The 19,249-nt window shown below is 35.3% G+C and overlaps 1 protein-coding gene across 2 annotated transcripts in view; it reads left to right on the top strand.

The window, feature by feature from the left end:
- The window catches only part of CPED1 (cadherin like and PC-esterase domain containing 1), a 305,552-nt gene that overhangs the window by 133,158 nt on the left and 153,145 nt on the right, over positions 1-19,249 (top strand). For both annotated transcript variants that reach the window (XM_070466510.1, XM_070466514.1), the window contains 6 exons: positions 7,803-7,945; positions 9,185-9,257; positions 11,027-11,194; positions 12,382-12,486; positions 14,008-14,177; positions 17,858-17,928. In XM_070466510.1, the coding sequence (XP_070322611.1) occupies positions 7,803-7,945; positions 9,185-9,257; positions 11,027-11,194; positions 12,382-12,486; positions 14,008-14,177; positions 17,858-17,928 (730 nt within the window). The remainder of the gene's footprint in view (positions 1-7,802; positions 7,946-9,184; positions 9,258-11,026; positions 11,195-12,381; positions 12,487-14,007; positions 14,178-17,857; positions 17,929-19,249) is intronic.

Raw genomic sequence — 19,249 nt, 5'->3', positions numbered from 1 at the left:
GAGACTGTGCCTCTAAAGCGGGTGATTTTCCTCTGATCCCTGCATGGACACCCCTTTGCTCTTCAAAAGAAAAACCTAGCACTCATCTATCCCTAATATTATGACGATGATTGCTCCAGAGTGAAAAAGTTCTGCAACCCCTCCCCCAAACAGACACACTTAAATATGGTTTTTACCAAAATTATGCAACTCCTCCCTGAAACAGACACATTTAAGTAAGGATGTTAATCAATAACTGACAAATCCTCCACAACTCAGGTCATTTTTAGTTTTTTAACAAAATAAAATATTTCATGATAAATCATTGTGTGTTCTTTTAATATACTTTGGAGGGAGCTCAAGGAATCAAATCATGTTGTTCTAAGTAAACCCTTCCATTTACATCTGTGTATTTGTGTGAACAAATATTCTCCATGGTTACATTGAAAATTATATCAGTACCAATGCTGAACCCTTCTCATTCTAACAATAAATACTACTGTCTTCAGTTCAGTTCAGTCGCTCAGTTGTGTCCTAACTCTTTGCAACCCCATGGACTGCAGCATGCCAGGCTTCTCTGTCCATCACCAGCTCCTGGAGCTTGCTCAAACCCATGTCCATCAAGTTGGTGATGCCATTCAGTCATCTCATGCACTGTCATCCCCTTCTCTTGTTGTCTTAGTGGATACAAAATTCTTAGTTGCTCAGTCTTATCTGACTCTTTGCAACCCTTTGGACTGCAGCCCACCAGGCTCTTCTGTCCCTGGGATTTTTCAGGCAAGAATATTGGAGAAAGTTGCATTTCTTCCTCTGGGGATCTTCCTGACCCAGGGATCGAAACCATGTCTCCTGCATCTCCTCCATTGTAAGTGGATTCTTTACCTGCTGAGCTATCGGAGGAAGCAGTGGATACAAAGACTCAACAAAAGAAGTCATATCCATCTAAGGGGTGCATTTCCAAAACAATTTTACTTTTTATTTTATAAATTATTTAAGATTTTGTATGCATGCCTATTTCTGAGGTATTCAAATTCCTTCAGACACATTTTAAGAGTTCAGTAAACGCTAGGGAGAGAGAATGGTTAGGTCAGAGTAAGACAGAGAGATCCCAGCTGATTCTGTAAAAGGCAGAATAATAATATTGATCAAGAACTATATACTTAAATTCCAATGTATTAAAAGAAGTAAATTTGAATGCATACTTATTCCCCTTTTAATCTGGAAAAGAACATAGACCCTGGATTTCATGTATTTAATTGTGTCCTTAGTTCTATCATGGATAAAATTGAGTCTGATCTCTTATGTGATATTGCCTTTTAACTTGAAATGATCATTCCCTAGACTTTGCATTCCGTCATATTTGTTGTTCAGTCTCTCAGTCATATCTGACTCTTTGAAACCCCATGGACTGCAGCAAGTCAGGCTTCCCTGGCCTCTACCATCTCCAGGAGTTCACGCAAACGCATGTCCATTGAGTCGGTGATGCCATAGAACCACCTTGTCCTCTGTCGTCCCCTTCTCCTCCTGGCTTCAGTCTTTCCTAGCATCAAGGTCTTTTCCAATGAATTGGCTCTTCGCATCAGGTGGCCAAAGTATTGGAGCTTCAGCGTCAGTATCAGTCCTTCCAATGAATATTCAAGGTTGATTTCCTTTAAGATCTACTGGCCAAAAAGTTTGTCCAGATCTGTCCATAAGGTGTAATGCAAAAACACAAATGGATGTTTTGGCCAACCCAGTAAATGTTCCCTTTATTCTGGATTGTTCCTACTAGCACTGAAGCTTGCTGTGTGGTATTTTTCATACTAAACAAAATTTCAAGGTTAAATGATTGTTTCTCAATAAAACAATGGTTCTGAGGAAATGGAATAGAGATGTAAACCATTTCCACTATTTGCAGGAGCTGAGAAATGGAGCAAGGGAGGAAATATTTTTTATTTTGTTTCTTTTGCAAAATTTATAACCATTAAAAAGGTGTTTTTTTGGACTTCCATGGTACAAAATTAGCAAGTGTTTAAACATGGTTGTTGGAGGGAGTGAAGCTGTGAGAACTGCAGTATTGTTTAAATTTTTTTTAAAAATTGTGATAATGTATACATAAGGGCTTCCTCTGTGGCTCATTGGTAAAGAATCCGCCTGCAGTGAAGGAGATGCAGGAGATACGGGTTCGTCGATCCTTGGGTTGGAAAGATCCCCTGGAGGAGAGCATGGCATCCCACTCCAGTATTCTTGCCTGGAGAATCCCATGGACAGAGGAGCCTGGTGGGCTACAGTCCATGGGTCGCAAAGAGTTGAACATGACTGAAGCAACTGAGCAGGCACGCATGCAATGTATACATAAAATTTACCATCTTACCCATTTTAAGTGTATGGTTCAGTACTATTCAATATATTTAGATTGTTGTATGATTGGCTTCCCTGGTGGCCCAAACAGTAAAGAATCTGCCTGCAATGTGGGAGACCCGGGTTCGATCCCTGGGTTGGGAAGAGCCCCCAGAGAAGGAAATGGCAAACCATTCTTGTATTCTTGCCTGAAGAATCCCATGGATGGAGGAGCCTCCTCTGTCCCTGAAAAATCCCAGGGACAGAGGAGCCTGGTGGGCTACAGTCCTTCGGATCACAAAGAGTCGGACACGACTGAGGAACACACACACACACACAATCAGTCTCCAGAATTTTTTGCAGAACTGAAATTATATACTCATGAAACAGCTTTGCATTTCCCCCTCCCCCTAGCCACTGGCAACCACTATTTTATTTTCTGTTTCTAAGAACCTGACTACTCTAGATACTTTAAGTGGAATCATACAGTGTCTTTTGTGATTAGATTATTTCACCTAGCATATCTTCAAGGTTCATTTGGCTTGCAGTATGGGTGAGAATGTCTTTCCTTTTTAAGGTTGAATAATATTACACTGGCCTTCCCTTGCGGCTCAGATGGTAAAGAATCCACCTGCAATGCAGGAGACCAGGGTTCGATCCCTGGATCAGGAAGATCCCCTGGTGAAGGGAATGGCAACCCACTCCAGTATTCTTTCCTGGAGAATTCCATGGACAGAAGAGCCTGGCAGGCTACATCCATGGGGTCTCAAAGAGTTGGACATGACTGAACGACTAACACATTCACTAACTTTCAATATTACTTTATCTGTCTATACTACCTTTTGTCTATCCATTCATCCATAGATGTATGCTTGAGTTGCTTCCACTTTTAGCTATTGTGAATAATACTGCTGTGAACAAGAGTGAACAAATAAATCTTTAAGAACTTGTTTCCAATTCTTTTGGTTCTGTATCCAGAATTTGAATTTCTGCATCCTATGATAACTGTATTTTGATTTCTTGAGGTACCTCCATACTGTTTTGCATAAGTGTGGCTCATCTGGTAAAGAATCTGCCTGCAGCGCTGGAGACCTGGGTTCAATCCCTGGGTTGGGAAGATCCCCTGGAGAAGGGAAAGGCTACCCACTCCAGTATTCTGGCCTGGAGAATTCCATGGACTATACAGTCCATGGGGTGGCAGAGTCGGACACTACTGAGCGACTTTCACTCACTGCACCACTTAACATTCCCACCAACAGTGCTCTAGGGTTCTGATTTCTTCATATCCTTTCTCACACTTAATATTTTATGGGTTTTTTGATAGTAGTTATCCTAATAGATATGGGGTAATATCTCATTGTGGTTTTGATTTGCGTTTTGCTAATGACTAGTGATATTAAGATCTTCTCATATGTTTGTTGGTACAAAATGCTGTTAAATACTAATATACTTCTTTACTTTGAGAAGATGAAAGCTCCTCTCTCCCACATTAATATTGAGAGAAATTCTGGTAAACTTTAATAAGGTACAATGCTATTAAACATTACTGAAAATTCAAAATATTGAAATACCAACATTCTGCTAGAGTTTCCCAGTTAGTCAAGAACATGACTTAAAAAAAGAACCCTCTAATATTGGTTAATCTTTCATCCCATGTTTTAACACATATTAAATTTTCTTATCTTAGAAATTCTCTTGAGCAGCTGTGAGCTTCTATTTTTCAAAGATTTTATTACAAGTCACCAGAAGAATGCTCATCCTCCCTCTCTCATGAGATGGAAACAAGAGATACACATGTTGTCACAGGGAGAAAATTTATGTTATCCAGAAGCTCCAGTGAGCTATTTCTCTTATCAAATTCTCTGTGGTTTCTGTACTATTATACTTAGGTTTATTTACTCAACGGTATTTACTTAATACGTGTCCTGTGTTAGATACTGGCCACTCAAAGATAAAATGGTACAGTGTCTGTCCTGAAAGATCTCACAGACTGGTGGTAAGAGCAAACGAGACAGTTAGCAAGTTTAATATAGAACAGCATCTTTTGCCACTGGGAACAATCTGCATCTTATGGGAGGATCTTATGGGAGGATCAAGGAAATCAGTTGAGTGAAGCCCAGAATTTAGTGCAGGAGGGGTTGTGAAAAGTGGAGTCGGAGAATGAGGTGAATATAAGGGCAATTTAGAAATATTTTAGGATATCAAAAAATAACTGAAGTTTTCCTGCAAATGTTTTGAAGTTCATCCTCAGTTTCTCTTGTCCTTCCATTTTTAGTTGATTATTTCAACCCATTTACAAATATTTTAGGAAGTTCCTTGAATGGATAGATGTGAAAACTACAAATACCTTATTGGTTTATAGCTTAAATTTTATGCAAGTACAAACGAATGGTGATGTTTTAACTTTCTGGTTTTACAGCCCTGACCTTACAAGGTCATTTTGTACATAATTTGTTTTGCATTAAATTTGTATTTCATTTTTGCACTGAAGTAGGTAAATTTATAGTTCATAAAACAGTTTCATGTCTTGTGAAACATTTTAAGGTCTTCTTTTATTCATCTTTACCTCACTACCAAGGCACTGCTTTCCCTGGGATCTTATAGTCTCAAGTTTAAATTTAAAAACATCTATTAAAAGTCTTGATCTAGAGACAAGGACGTCTCCATGATATTTGAGTTCATGGCTGACTTTAACTTAGCAGTGAAGGTGAAGATGTTATTTCAAGTAACATTTGTGCTTGGGTTAAGTAAAGCTCTGAGTGAGAAGTGTTTTTGGGGTTCTGATAACTTTGAATGGAATTACTATCAAATAATTTCAGATTTGACATTGTCTCTTGAGATCATTAAGCACATTTCTCTCTTTCTACATGTGAGCACATTGAGATGCGCAGAACTAAGGTATTTGACCAAAAAAATATAGTTAGTGTAACAAATGACAAAATGAGCAGACACTTAGCCTCTCTGGATTAGTTTCAATTATTGATATAAATATTCTGCCCTCTCTGGACAACCTGCTGAAAGTTGATGATTTAAAAAGAAAAGTATTTGTTTTGCATAAGTCTGCTTTCACTTCCTACATGTGTACTTTGCCTATTGCTGTCCTAAATAAAGAGACGACTCATCTCAAATCTTATTTGACTTGAAGGACTTAGATAAGTGGAAATGCATGTAATGAAATAGAAGGAAATGGATATGGAGACAAAGACTGGTCACAGAACAAATAGAAACATGAAAGAAGTCTCTTTTTTTTTGAGCTATGCTTTTTAAATGTCACTGCTATCTCCTCTTTCCACATTTCTGTTTGTAATGGCAGCTGTGTCTTGTCCTCCTGCTACACAATTGTAGTTCGAGGGTAGTCCTCCTCTTAGCAGTCTGAATTTTAGGGAAATGGGAGGAAAGATTTTGGTCCTTCAGTTCTCTGCTTTCATTTCTGCTGGGATGTGTATCAGTGATGGGATCTCTTTACCCACCATGTCTCTATATTCTCTCTTGTAAATCTATTTTATTGAAAGGTTTATCAGATATTTTTTAAATGTTTATCTTTGAAGGAAGGCTGTGGACTTTTGTTTTAATTAATAAAAGAAGCTAATGTGTACTGAGTATTTGATGTCTGATGGGTGGTGGTAGACTTTGTGAGAGTCCATTCTCTGATTTAATCCTAGCAATACGTCTATGAAGTCACTGTTAGTAGACTGACAAGGCCTCACAATTTACTAGTAACAGGCACAGAACCAAAGTTGAACCTGGAACTTTTACCCTCTAAATCTATGGAGGCTACTGTGCTAAGTACCTTGTCCTCCAAAGTTCAGCACACAGTGCTTTCTGCATGGTGAAAAATTAATTACAGTCAAAAATTAAGAAATACACATTTCCACAGTAGAAGAATAAATACAACCCTAAACATTAATTTGCTAATTATTTTTCACCATGTAGGATATAATTTGATAATCAATCTTACATACTCTATGTGTTACACAAATGTTTCCAACCTTCTTAAATTATTAACTTTGACCCCTGTGACATTCAGAAAACATATAAACGGAAAAATGCAATAATATTATCAGTAACCCTTTCTGTGTAATATGGTGAACTGAGGGAAATGTGATGAGTTACTTTTATTTGGAAAAACATGTTACTCTGTTTTGACTCAAGGGTGTTGATACTTTTGGTGTTAGCCTGGATTTGTTTTCTTTTGATCATGCAATTACTGCATTCATTTTCCTTAGTCCTTAGAGAAGGAAAAACATCCCAGTTGCCAAATGCTAATGACGTGTTTATAGGGTCTTAAAGCGTACATCTCATTATGTTTCTGTTTTTCAGCTGAGAAAAGTTTATGAAGTCAGCATTTGTTTCTCTTGGAGGAATTTTGCTTGTATGTTTTAAAGACACATTTACCGTCTCCTTCGGGTGATTTGTACCAGTATCTGTCCTTCATCATTAGAGCAACAGAAATTTTTCCCTTTGCGGTCTTACACAGCTTAGATAAATTTAGTCTGTTCTTCCAAAAATATTAATAGTATACCTGCTGCATGTTTTTTCTGAAAATATTTTTTGTTCTTCATTTTTGAAAGTGTATGCTTACTCAGAGACAGTTTATGAATCAATATGAGGTTTATTTCATACTTTTTAAAAAGTTTGACTTGAGCCTTGGTGTTAAGCATCCTGAAGATATCCTGGTTGTGATTGTTTTAATATTTAAGCAAAAAGTAATAGCTATTTGTGTTTCTGTGAAGACATAAACCTAACATCTTGCCCATTTTTGTAATGAGGCCCCATTCTCTCCAGTCACACGAAGCCTGAATTGAAAATTTCAGGACACTGAGATTTTCTTAGATTCTTCTCTGGTTGTCTAGAGCTCCCACACCATGAAGAAGAAGAAGCAATTTTGATGTAGTTATCTTTGTTCTCATACATGCAGCAAAGGGATAACAATAAAAGCTTAGACTTGAATTTCATATTTTACAGTAACTTTCTTCTGATTTGGCAACTCTCTTGTTGGTAAGTTGTAACTCCTTTTAAAGAAAAGGACACAAAAATTCAAAGTGAGTTGCACGTCCTAGTTTACCTAGATGAAGGGTCCCAAATTCAACTTGGCAGTTTTGACCACAAACTCTGTGATACTTGCTCTTCACTTTGCATGGTTAGATGCCATGGAATGAAGAAAAATGGAGTAAGCACCTTTAAAATAATTTAAATTGCAAAGTGTTTTGGTATCCCACATTCAATCAGAAGGCTTGTACTACGGTTTTAAATGTATATAATATATATCACTTTGTACAATATGTGATAATATATATTTATTATACAATATACCTTACATATATACTCTTTCAGTATACTTTATATATGTCTTAGATGGTCAAATTTTCCTTTTTAAGGAGTTTTTTTTGAGTGCGTCAAAGAGAGATAACCTAAAGAGATCTTTCACATTGTTCATTTGGAAATGATAGAGAGACAAACTGAGATTGTCCTTTCAACATATGAATCCTTTACTTTGTTCACAGCTGCAAACATTTTTTGAGACATTCCTGAGAGCCAGTTCACCTCTTCAGGCTTTTGATAACATGAAGGAAGCCATTAGCAAACTCCTACTAGCAGCTGAAGTATTCAGTGAAACATCTACTCTGGGACCAAAGATCTTCCATAGGTAAAAGCAAATTTTAATGTTAAAAAAAACACAACCCTACCTTCTAAAAATTGATTGTTAATGAAATGTATCTTAATGATCACAAGTAGGTGCTACTTGAAAATTTTTATATAGTATAAAGTATGAACTTCTAAATTGATGTTTTGTAATTTGTAGACCCTATAAGTTCAGAGTATGTTAAAGACTCACAGTATTTAAACAGTGGTGACAAAAATAAAGCACAGTTAATATTTAAATTATTTTAAAAATTGTAACCCCTTTCAAGCTCACCTAGTTTATCATATATGCTTTCCATTGACTAATTATATTTTGATTTATATGCTTTTATTAACAAAATTCAATAACTCTTATCTCTACATTTTATCCAGTTTACTTGAATATAATTTAAGGCCTTTTTCTAGGGAAGTGTTAAATCTAGTATGTTAAGAAAAAGAGGTACCTCCATGTAAGTTTTATCATGCTTTCTATGTGAATAAGAATGCTTAGCATGAAGAAGTAGGAGAGGTTCCTTTCCCACATTGTGTGTTTATGGAGTCAACTTCATTGTTTCATTTAATGTGTTATGAATACTTTTTATATGTCTGTATTTTCTGTAGGTAATGAAACAGGCTCCAAATCCAAAGAATTGTATTTAATTTTAGATTATCTGAGCCACTGCTCTTTGTAATCAGTTTAGATGTTGAAATTTAACCCCAGTGATAAGTAATGATATAGTACCAAATAATAGAGTAAACATAGCGAAGATAACATGTCTTGTTACCGTCTGTTGTTTTTATTTTATTTTTATCAGAGCACAGTTGCTTTACAATGTTGTTAGTTTCTGCTATGCAGCAAAGTCAGTCAGCTGCACGTATGCATATGTCCACTCTTTTTTAGATTTCCTTCCTGTTTAGGTACCACAGAACGTTGAGTCCTATACTGTAGGTTCTCATTAATTATCCATTTATACATAGTAATATATATATATATATGTATATATATGTGTGTGTCAATCCCAAACCCCCAATTCATCCCACCCCTCTTGGTAACCACGAGTTTGTTGTCTCCATCTGTGACTCCCTCTGCTTTGCAGATAAGTTCATCTCTACCATCTTTCTAGATTCCACATGTAAGTGACACTATACAGTATTTGTCTTTCTGACTTATTTCACTCTGCCTGGCAAGCTCTAGGTCCAGCCACCTCTCTGCAAAAGGCACTATTTCGTTCCTTTTTATTGTCACCTTGTGTTTTTATTTCAGATGCAGATTGTGTTTTCAACTTTTAACCTTTGATATTGGTTACGGCAGTGTCAGGTCCCCTGTAGTACTTCAGGTGAGTGTGCCAGAGTGCTCACGGAGCTTTCCTTTTGGCTGAAGTGTGTGTGTGTGTGTGTGTGTGTGTGTGTGGTGGTGGTGTTGTTTTCATTCATAGTAACCAATCAATGACGCAACATGCGTCAAACTTACAACATCAAACTTCCATTTGTGCTTCCTCGGTAGCTCAGAGGGTAGACTCTGCCTTCAATGCAGGTGGCACAAATGATGGGGGTTTGTTTGATCCCTGGGTTGGGAAGATCCCCTGGAGAAGGGAATGGCAACCCGCACCAGTATTCTTGCTGTGGTTCAAAGAATTAACTAGTATATGGAGAGTCTATGATTTGAGTTACAGCACCCACTCTACTTTCCTATTGAACAAGCACACATTTTTTTTTTAATGGTTCAGCCACTGTTTATGAAATAAATGTGGCATAAAGCTGAGTATGTGTTGATGCAAGAAAATAGACATCTAGTTAATAAAAAAATAGCAGGTTATCTAGTTTATTCACATGGGTTTATAAAAAAGTTAGCTCCTTTATTCTTTACATATAGATATTTAATTTAAAACTGGCCTAGATTTTAATTTTTTTTAATTTTAATTTTAAAACCATAGGAATTTTTGAAATATTTGTTTTCAACATTTGTATGAATATATATAAATTGAAGCATGTTTTTTGTACACTGACTCTTTTACTTCATCTTAAATTAACTCATTCATATCATCTCCTCCAACATATTTTTAATCCAAAATTGCCCTTAGTGGCAGTAAGGTTTTAAAAGTTGACTGCATTAGTCTATAGACAGCTAATTTATGATATGGCAAGAGAAACAGAATAAAATTTATGCACACCCTGGAGTAGAAAATGGCAACCCATTCCAGTAGTCTTACCAGGGAAATCCCATGGGCAAAGGAGCCTGGCAGGCTACAGTCCAGGGTATCACAAAGAGTCAGACCTGATTGAGCAGCTGAGTATACAGCACACACAATTGTGTACGTGCAACTTACATAATATTGTACATCAACTACACTTCAATAAAAAAAGAAAAAAAATTATGTTCAACAAGAATTTGACTTCATACTGCATTGACTGGTTTTCAAACTATTACACAAGGAGAATGATTACATTATACGTGATTCAGACATTTGGTCGATTCAAAGATTTATCCCTAAAATTCTAAAATTTTATGAATCTACATCTTTTATTGGTCATTTATTCATTATTTTACCCACATCATTTACATATATATAAACCCACAGTAGTTTACATTATGATTTTTAAAAATTTACTATTTAGAGGTGTTATATATTATTTCCGTGAACACAAGTTCATCAATGATATTTTTAAGGTAAACTGATATGATTCTATAAAACAGTAATGTTCTTATGTGCATGCATGCTAAGTCGCCTCAGTCATGTCCAGCTCTTTGCTACCCCATGTACCGTGGCCCACCAGGCTCCTCTGTCCAGGGGATTCTCCAGGCAAGACTACTGGAGTGGGTTACCATGCCCTCCTCCAGGGGATCTTCCCGACTCAGGGATCAAACTCGAGTTTCTTAAGTCTCCTGCATTGGCAGGTGGGTTCTTTACCACTAGCACCACCTGGGAATCATATTTTCGAAAGAACAGTACTTAGATTTTTATAAAATTGTTGACCTCCAAAAGGACCACTAGATGTCAGTTCTGATCTATAATCCAACGGGAAATGAATCATGTCTTAGAAGTAATTTCACTGCATTAAAAATAAGTCAACAAAAAATATTTGCTGTTATTTAACTCTTTCACAGGTGCATGAGCATTTAAATTTTCAAGATGATGATGATATGGATTTTGAGGACCAAAACACAGAAGAATTTCTTTTAAAGGATACTTTCAACTTTGTCCTGTCTAATGAATCTTCCCTTTCCATATTTTCTGAGATATTTCAGAGACTTTATAGATCAGCAGTAGTTAAGGTAAGTGCATATTTTTTACTGACAAGTATTTTTAATTCATTTTTAGGTATCATTTTCTTTACTGTGCAGTTAAGCAACTTGATAATTCATTTGAAATTGATTTGAATATATAAACCTCTTAATATTTTTCTGATGTAAGGATCAATATTACTTTTGTGTCTACTAAGTATGTGAATGAATGACTATGATGAAATTATGGGTTGAAAATGAAGTAAATCAGCTCCTAATTCCCAAAAGAATTTTGTTCTTATAATGCATAATGCATATTATGTATTCTAGAATACTGTTAAGAAATTCTTGAACCTTTTGGAAGCAGTTAGTGCTCTAGATTAAAATCAAGGGGCTGAAGTTATAATACTCATTTTTTTTAAAGCAGTTACATCTGGTTAACATTTTTGGTTAGAGGCTGATGATTAGGGAATAGTGCTTCAAAGTAAGACTTATGATCTGTTAGTACAAGTTTTCTTGATGTATGAAAAAATCTGTACAGATTAGTAATCTAGGTGTAGTATCATTTTCTCTGTATCCTTCTGTTTTAAAACTATAACTAGAAAATTTGGAAAAGTAGAATGTGAAAGGTCTCACCAACAAATGGTGCTCTACAGAGAGATGGTTTTGAGAGTTAAACGTTATAGACTCTTGTCTCCCTAAGATTTTATTGGTTCATTCCTAGAGATCCCTGTTTTCCTTCCTTAGTGAGTGGATTGTCATTAAAATCATTAGAACCACTTGACCCAGAGAAAATAGTAAGATGTGTATCTTTTGCTCTTAGGGATGCATTAGAAAAAATAAATGTGAGGGAAATAGGGGTGCGGGTAAGTCTGTTTACTGGAATCCGTGAAATGTGAAAATGGTAGTGTGACATACGTGAGGTTAACGTGTAAATTTCCTGCTCTGATTTTGGTACCCTGAAGGCTAAAAAAAGACTTCCTGCCTTTGCAAACCGTCACACTTACCCAACTTCCCAACCTTGCTGCCAAAGCACTACCGAGCTATTTCAGGTTCTTTTGTCAAACATGAAGTTTTCTTGTATTCTGACATCATCTTAATGAGTTGAAGTTGCTATATTATTTAGAATTAATTAGCTCAGCTGTTAAAGAGTTTAAAATTTGGTTTTTGACTTGTGCTAAACATAGCTTGATTTTGGAACAATTGCTTAAGAGTTGTGTTTTTTGCCCCTGTTATAGGGTGAAAATTATCAAAAAGAACTAAATCGGTGCCTGTCTTTAGAGGAGATTAACTCAATTATGACTTTTATAAAGGAACTCGGGAGTTTGGGACAATTCCAACTGGTAAAGCAAAAGTGACCTTTGATTCCTCTTGATTACTGAGATTGTAGTAGATCAACCATGAGCTACTTGATTTTTGACTTAAAACTAGAAGATATTTCCTTAAGTATTTGTAAGCTTCTTTTTAGAGATATGAAGATTAAGATGAGCAGAATGCATATTCTTTAAGAGTACGCAGATAATACATGACTTACTAAAGGTAAAAGAATGTGGAATAAATATAGCTGGGAGGCTTTGCTAATTCTTAAGGGGGAAATGCTAACATTTTTCTAAAGAAGTTTGCTGTTTGCTTTGGAACATTTACATGTATCCAAAATTTCCTTCTGTTTATTATGCCCCTTTTGTTGTATAAAAGTAAACATTATTCAATAAGATAATAATGTTTTTTAAAACTACCTAAGTTTGTTATAAATCTGTAGCAAATTCCAAAAGAAAAAAAATTTAAATATTGATAATTATAACTTTTACTGGTTTCAGCCTGAAAGTATAAATGGCATTTATTTTATTTTCTATGTATTTTCCTAGATTCTGTTAAGTTATTGATCAATATCAATGGGTAATTTATTACACATATATCTATATGCTTCATACTTGCTTTGTTTCTGGTTCTGCCTTTATATAGATAATTTATATTGGATTCGTATTTTTCTATGTAAGATTTGTTTATATAAAGCATTTCTTTAAAGTAGCATTTTTAAAAGTCTACTAATAATTTAGTATTAATCTGTTTGGATAAAATATTTATTTTTTACTTAAAAATTTGTATTCAGATGCTACGTGTATGAATTTTAACCAACTTAATTAGTGAATGTTTGACACTTGCTTTTATTACTTAGCCCCATATTTTAGAGGATTCAAAGTAAGCTTATTACTCAAAAGAGAACTTAGTTGATGGATTATTTTAATTAATTTAAATACAGTAAGTGTTACATTTGCAATAGTTTGGTTCAGTACCATACAAAGATAATCAGAGAGATCTGGCCTCATTCTTCAGGAATTCTTAATTTAAGACATTATTAGGAAAGTAAAGAACTTCTCTTGGCATAATGTGAAGAATAGAAAAATTATTTTATAGGAGAAAGGGTAAACATTAATATCTGACTCTCAGAGTAGAAAGAGGATGACCATAGATTTTTATGTTTGGTCAGATTAATATCTCTCATCCTGACATTTATAAGACACTTATAATCCAAGAGGATTTCATCTTATTTTTCCTGATACCTAACTCTGTCACTCAGCTGTTTTGGGGGTATCTATAGAAAGGAGATAGCTGTTTTCATTCAATGAAAAGAAAAATAAAATTCACCCCATTTGAAAATATAAACATCAGCAAAATTAGTTTCTTATAAAAAGTGGCATTTACATTGACAGCAACACAGAAAATTAAATTACGGTACTGATAATAGATTTTTCAATAAATGCCTAATTAAAATATATGAATAAATATAAAGCCTTCCCAAGTAATACTGTACTTTCTTTTCCGTCACTTAGTCTGATATTCTGCTCTTGAATATTCCTTCTCAGCTTTTCCCATCTACTACTCCTGGATTTCAATCTCTGATTCGTGAATTTTATGGTATGGCAAGTCCTATGGGAAAACCTGGTTCCATCCTGACTCAATACCAGTCTCTTTTAAGTGTATTTGAACAATTTCAGCTCCTGAATAAAAAGGCAGAGCTACACTCACTGGAATGGTAAGAGAGCCACAAATTTGAATTGTGCAACCCCAAAAATCTCTAAAGATTGATTTCAAAAGGCATTGCCTACATTAAAGAAAGCAACAAAAAGAAGTGTATCCAAAAATTCATGCTCTGGAAAATAAGCTTCTTTAAAACATTGAAACCATAATGATTCTAGTGGTCTTCAAACACTGTAACAAAAATATATCCAACAGTTTTTCAAACCAGCAAGACTTGACTCCACTCAAAAGTCAAGTTTAAAATTAAAAGTTTCAAGCTAGTTTCACCCTGTGATATATATCCCTGAATTTCAGGAGCATCAGACAGAAAGAATTAGGTGAGATTTGTTTTATGAACCGTCAGTCAGAGTGGAGGCCAGGATGGTATGAACATTCATTTAGAGCTTTTGAGGCATGAGTTTATTCTGGACAAAATATATCCAAATTTATAAATATGTCTGTCTCTACCACAAGATTAGTGTTTTGCTTTTTTTTTAAAGATGGAATCTCAGAGAGGAGCATTTGGCCAGGAGGAAACGTCCTTGGCCTCCCCCATCCACTTCCATTCTAATGTGGGGCAGTAATGAGGGAATAAGAGTCTGCTGGTCCAGTGAACATAATAATACCCCCAGTCAGTGGAGGAAGGGGCACTGCCCATGGTGCCAGCTAAGTCTACTTCCCTTTTACATGATGGAATTAAGTAAGTATTTGACTTGTCTATTGCCAGGAAAACAGAAATAAACCCAACCACCTAGAGGGATCAAAGACTAGATGGCCGTGCCATGCTCGTCGGTGGCTCTGAAGTCACCCTCATGAATGGCCTCAATTCTACCGACTTTCCTCTTTCCTTCTGCCTCAGGAGACAGTGAAAACAATCCTAGAGACACTTTTTTTTTAATAGTTCAAAAATACAAATAATCACATAGCTGAAGAATTCTTAGGATGTCTCCCAGGTCCGGAATTCACTTTAATTGCCACAACTTTATGCAGTTGGCCTTATTCCCTCAATACTCTGAAGTAATAGGATTGATAGAAGGTTTTGTTTGTTTGAAAGTTAGGTTTTAAATAATATAGCTCAATGTCCCTTTGTTTGTTCTTTGCACTCACTCAATCCAAGACTGTCTCATTCATCATTATCGACAGAGAAAGAGCAGACTTGATTTACCAAAAAGTCTATTTAAGTATTGTTTTTTACTTTAAGTAAGTTAAGTTCCTTTGAGATATGCAAGGCTTGGAAAGTTTGTTTCCCAAGTTTCTCTCAAGGTCCACATTTGTTATATGGTTAAGCAATTGACTTGTCTTAAATTCAGAATATTGGATTTAAGCTTAATTTTAACCCTAACTGAGTCTTTCCAACAATGTAATTTACTGAAGGTCAGTGTTAAATATCATTAGAAAAAGTCAGGACTTTTTTGAATCAAACAGACTTGGATTTAAAAATCCCAAGTTTAGATTTTGTTAATTATAGCAGCTAAGATTTTCCTTTGCAATTCAGTTTTTCCATACCTGTAAATTATGGATTATACAACCTACCAAGAATTGTTTCAAGATTATATCAGATAAGCTTCATATACTGTGTGGTGTGTGGTATGCTGCATCACAGATAAGTAGTTAAGTATTAATATACTTTCTGTTTCCTGCTCCTATACCATCCAAAGGTCACTTTACATCTAAAATGGGAGAAATGTTTTTCTTTCATTTATAGGAAAAGCAAGATAAGTTTGAAAGACTTATCTGAGTTAGCACTATGATAAGTAAACTTGAAATCTTTATCAAGAAACAATTAGATAAATTGTTTCCAGACAATTTTAAGAAAGACTAGTTAATTTAATTATCTTCAAATTTACCAGTGAGGTATATACGTATGTATTTAATTATCATTCATGCTGTATCACAAGAAGGATTGGTGTCATATACGTTTTCTAGATGAGGAAACTGAGGTGCTAAGAAGATGGGTCATTTGCTCAAGCTGAGCAGCTAATTGAGTCGGAGCTACAACCCTGGCCTCTTCTTTCTGGTCTTATTCTTTATACCAGGACCTCATGCTGACAGGAAGGTCAGATGTAGGCATTCATAACTGCCCTTATCTTTACAATGGCCACCCCTAGTTTTTCATACTCTAAAAACCAGTTTTACATACCTATGTTATCTGTGGTGAATGACTTCCTTCCGCCTTTTAAATAAACATCATCTACTTATAGCAACAAGGTGAGGACAAATAGAAAAGCAACATTTAGAGAAAGTGACACTTCTGTCTGTGCCCTGAGGCTCAGAATCCAGGGGTGCTCTCAGAATGAGTAGAAATCTGAACAGAATAAAAAACACTAAAATCGATGTGTGTGTACTCTCTGTTAATTTTCACTTCACTGGAAATAAAGTAGCAGGTGTAATTTGCTCGAATCACATGCTTTCCATGAAAATCCACATTTTCAAAATAAGTTATTCAAAAAATCACACAAGAAATCACTTGGGGGATGCCTTAAGATACAAAACATTTCATTCCATTGATATAGTAACTTTTCTAAAATTCAGCTTATATCATTTCAGGGTTATATCTTTTATGTGCTTTACTTAGAATGTTTGCTTCATATGAAATAAAAAATTTCTTTTACCTTGGCCTGGCGCTCAAACTTATAGCAAGCATATCTCATCCCATGCTTGCTTTATTGGGAGGAGGAAAGTATTTTAAAGTCCACAACATGGTTGTTTTTCACCCCTGATTACATCATTGCATATATTAAAGGGAAAAAGACTTGAAAATAAAACTGCAATAAAGTTATCACACCTTCCATCATTAACAATAGTTCTAATTCCTGATTCTTCTTAATTTTCTATCTAATGTTTATATTTTGAAGGAATTGAAAATGCCTTATTCATCTCCATCACAGTGTCCCGTATAATATCTGGGACAATAAATCTTTATAAAATTAAAATAACACAGAGCATTTGGTTGAATCGTCATAGCATCCCTGTGAAGTAAGGCCAGCATTGTTATCTCTGCTTCGTTGGCGTAGAAATGGAGCCTCCCAACACCGCACAGTGAAGTCAAGTCACATCCCACCCAGTATTCTCTATCATAAGAACCAACAGTTTTTTCTGTCTGCCACTTAGATTATTTTGGTCCTAAATTTGAGGATTTAAAGGGCCATCTGGCTTAGCATTTAGTTATACAACAGAAAAATGAGGCAAACACACCAAGATATAACCAACCCTTAACATTCATCCCTGTTAATCAGAGTTTAAGGATAGAGGCCTTGGCAAGACAGGTCATTTTCTGCATGGTACGCTTAAGTTTCTTAGATTATGTGGATGTTCTCAGTCTGTGCCTCAGAGTTTCCAAAGCTTCTTGCTACAAGACTTTGTAATTTTAGCCAAACAGATTCCAATAAGAATGTGTATCCTTGAATCACTTCTGTTGGACCTAGGCTATCAGAGTTTGTTCCCTTTTGGACCAAAGAGTGACTTTTTGCCCTGGTTTTCTTCATATGGGCTTCTGCTGATTAAGGATGATGAGATTTCCATCCACCTCACTTGAGACAAGATTGCCAGTTTAGAGGAATGAAATTCAGAACGTTTTTCTTTGTGTTCATCAAAATAACTGTGTTCACACAGGAAAAAAAGATAGTGTGTTAGATGTAATTTCCATGAATTTTGTTCAGTGCATTGATCCAGGGTTGTTTGATATTGCATTTGCAGGAATTCTTTCACAGAGGATGGAAACATTAAAAAGCCACGAGTACCATTTGATGCAACTGAAAATAAAAAAGGTAAAAGATGTCCTCTTGTTTCTTTCAACATGAAAATAAGTATTGTTTGGCCAAAATAATAAAAAATGTTTAGCTTTATTAGCAGTCAAAAATGAAAACTAGACTGGGAAATGCTGTTTTCCCCTCAAATGTGGAGAGATTTTTTTCCTCTTAAAGATAATAGAGCTGGGGAAAGTGTAGGGTGGTATACACCACCCATCGCTGGTGGGTGTATAAATCAGAGCAATCTTTCTTAAGGGACCTTTTAACAACACGTAAAAAAAGCTTTAGAAGTTATTCATATATGCCATAAATTTCACTCTTAGATACTGATCTTAAGGAAATAATTAAGAATGTACACAAAAATTTAATTGCATAAATTATAAAGGAAAAAATAACAACTACCATTATTGCAGTAATAGTGGAATGGATTAAGCTATTTGTTGTTATTCACAACAGAGACACTAAGTCATTCCATCTCTGCAACCCCACGAACTGCAGCCGACCAGGCTCCTCTGTCTTCCACTGTGTCTCAGAGTTTGCTCAAAGTCATGTCCACTGAGTCAGTGAAGTTATCTATCCATCTCATAGTCATCCAATAAAATATAAATCCACCCTAATATTATAGGAAAATGTTTATACATGAAAGATGTTTAAGATATATTATTCAATGAAACATTTGACTACATGCCACATGGACCTCAAGGAAAATTAATAGTGACTTTGATTTTCTCTCTCAGTCTTACCTCTGTTTCTTACATTTTTTCTTCTAAAAAAATCTGAGCTTTTTGTCACATGAAAAGAAAATATTTATAATTTTAAGAAGATGAAAAGTATACATGTCTAAATTTAAAAAAAAAATCAAAGTTTTCCTATTACAAATCAAGGTTTAATCCAATACAGTGGTTTTGAGTGTATGGCTCCTAGACCAACAACTTGAGCATCATCTGGAAATCTTGGAAAGTTCAGATCTCCTGAACCAGAATCTCTGGGTTTAAGGCCCAGTATTCTATATTTTAACAAGCCCTTCAGATGATTCTGAGGCACAGTAGAGATTGAGAATCACTGACTTAATAAAATGAAGCACTACGCTCAGGGAAGAACTGATGCTGAACTACTCTTCTCTCTCCCACCATTTTTTTATTCTTTAAATGATTGCTTTAAGCACTCTGAGTGTTCTTATTTTGTCCCATCAATCTCTGTTTAGGAGTTTTTTAGATAAATGTTTGGTTGAATTCAGAAACTTAGAGTAAATGTCAGTGGAACCAACTAGTGGAATTTATGTGATTCTAGTGATTTGGGAAGTTACAGTCATAAGATCATAATAGAACAAGAGAAATTT

Source organism: Odocoileus virginianus, chromosome 1, assembly GCF_023699985.2.
Source record: "Odocoileus virginianus isolate 20LAN1187 ecotype Illinois chromosome 1, Ovbor_1.2, whole genome shotgun sequence".
NCBI classification, from domain to species: domain Eukaryota; kingdom Metazoa; phylum Chordata; class Mammalia; order Artiodactyla; family Cervidae; genus Odocoileus; species Odocoileus virginianus.
Note: the sequence above shows the minus strand (reverse complement) of the source record. Positions and strands in the feature narration are given on the sequence as shown.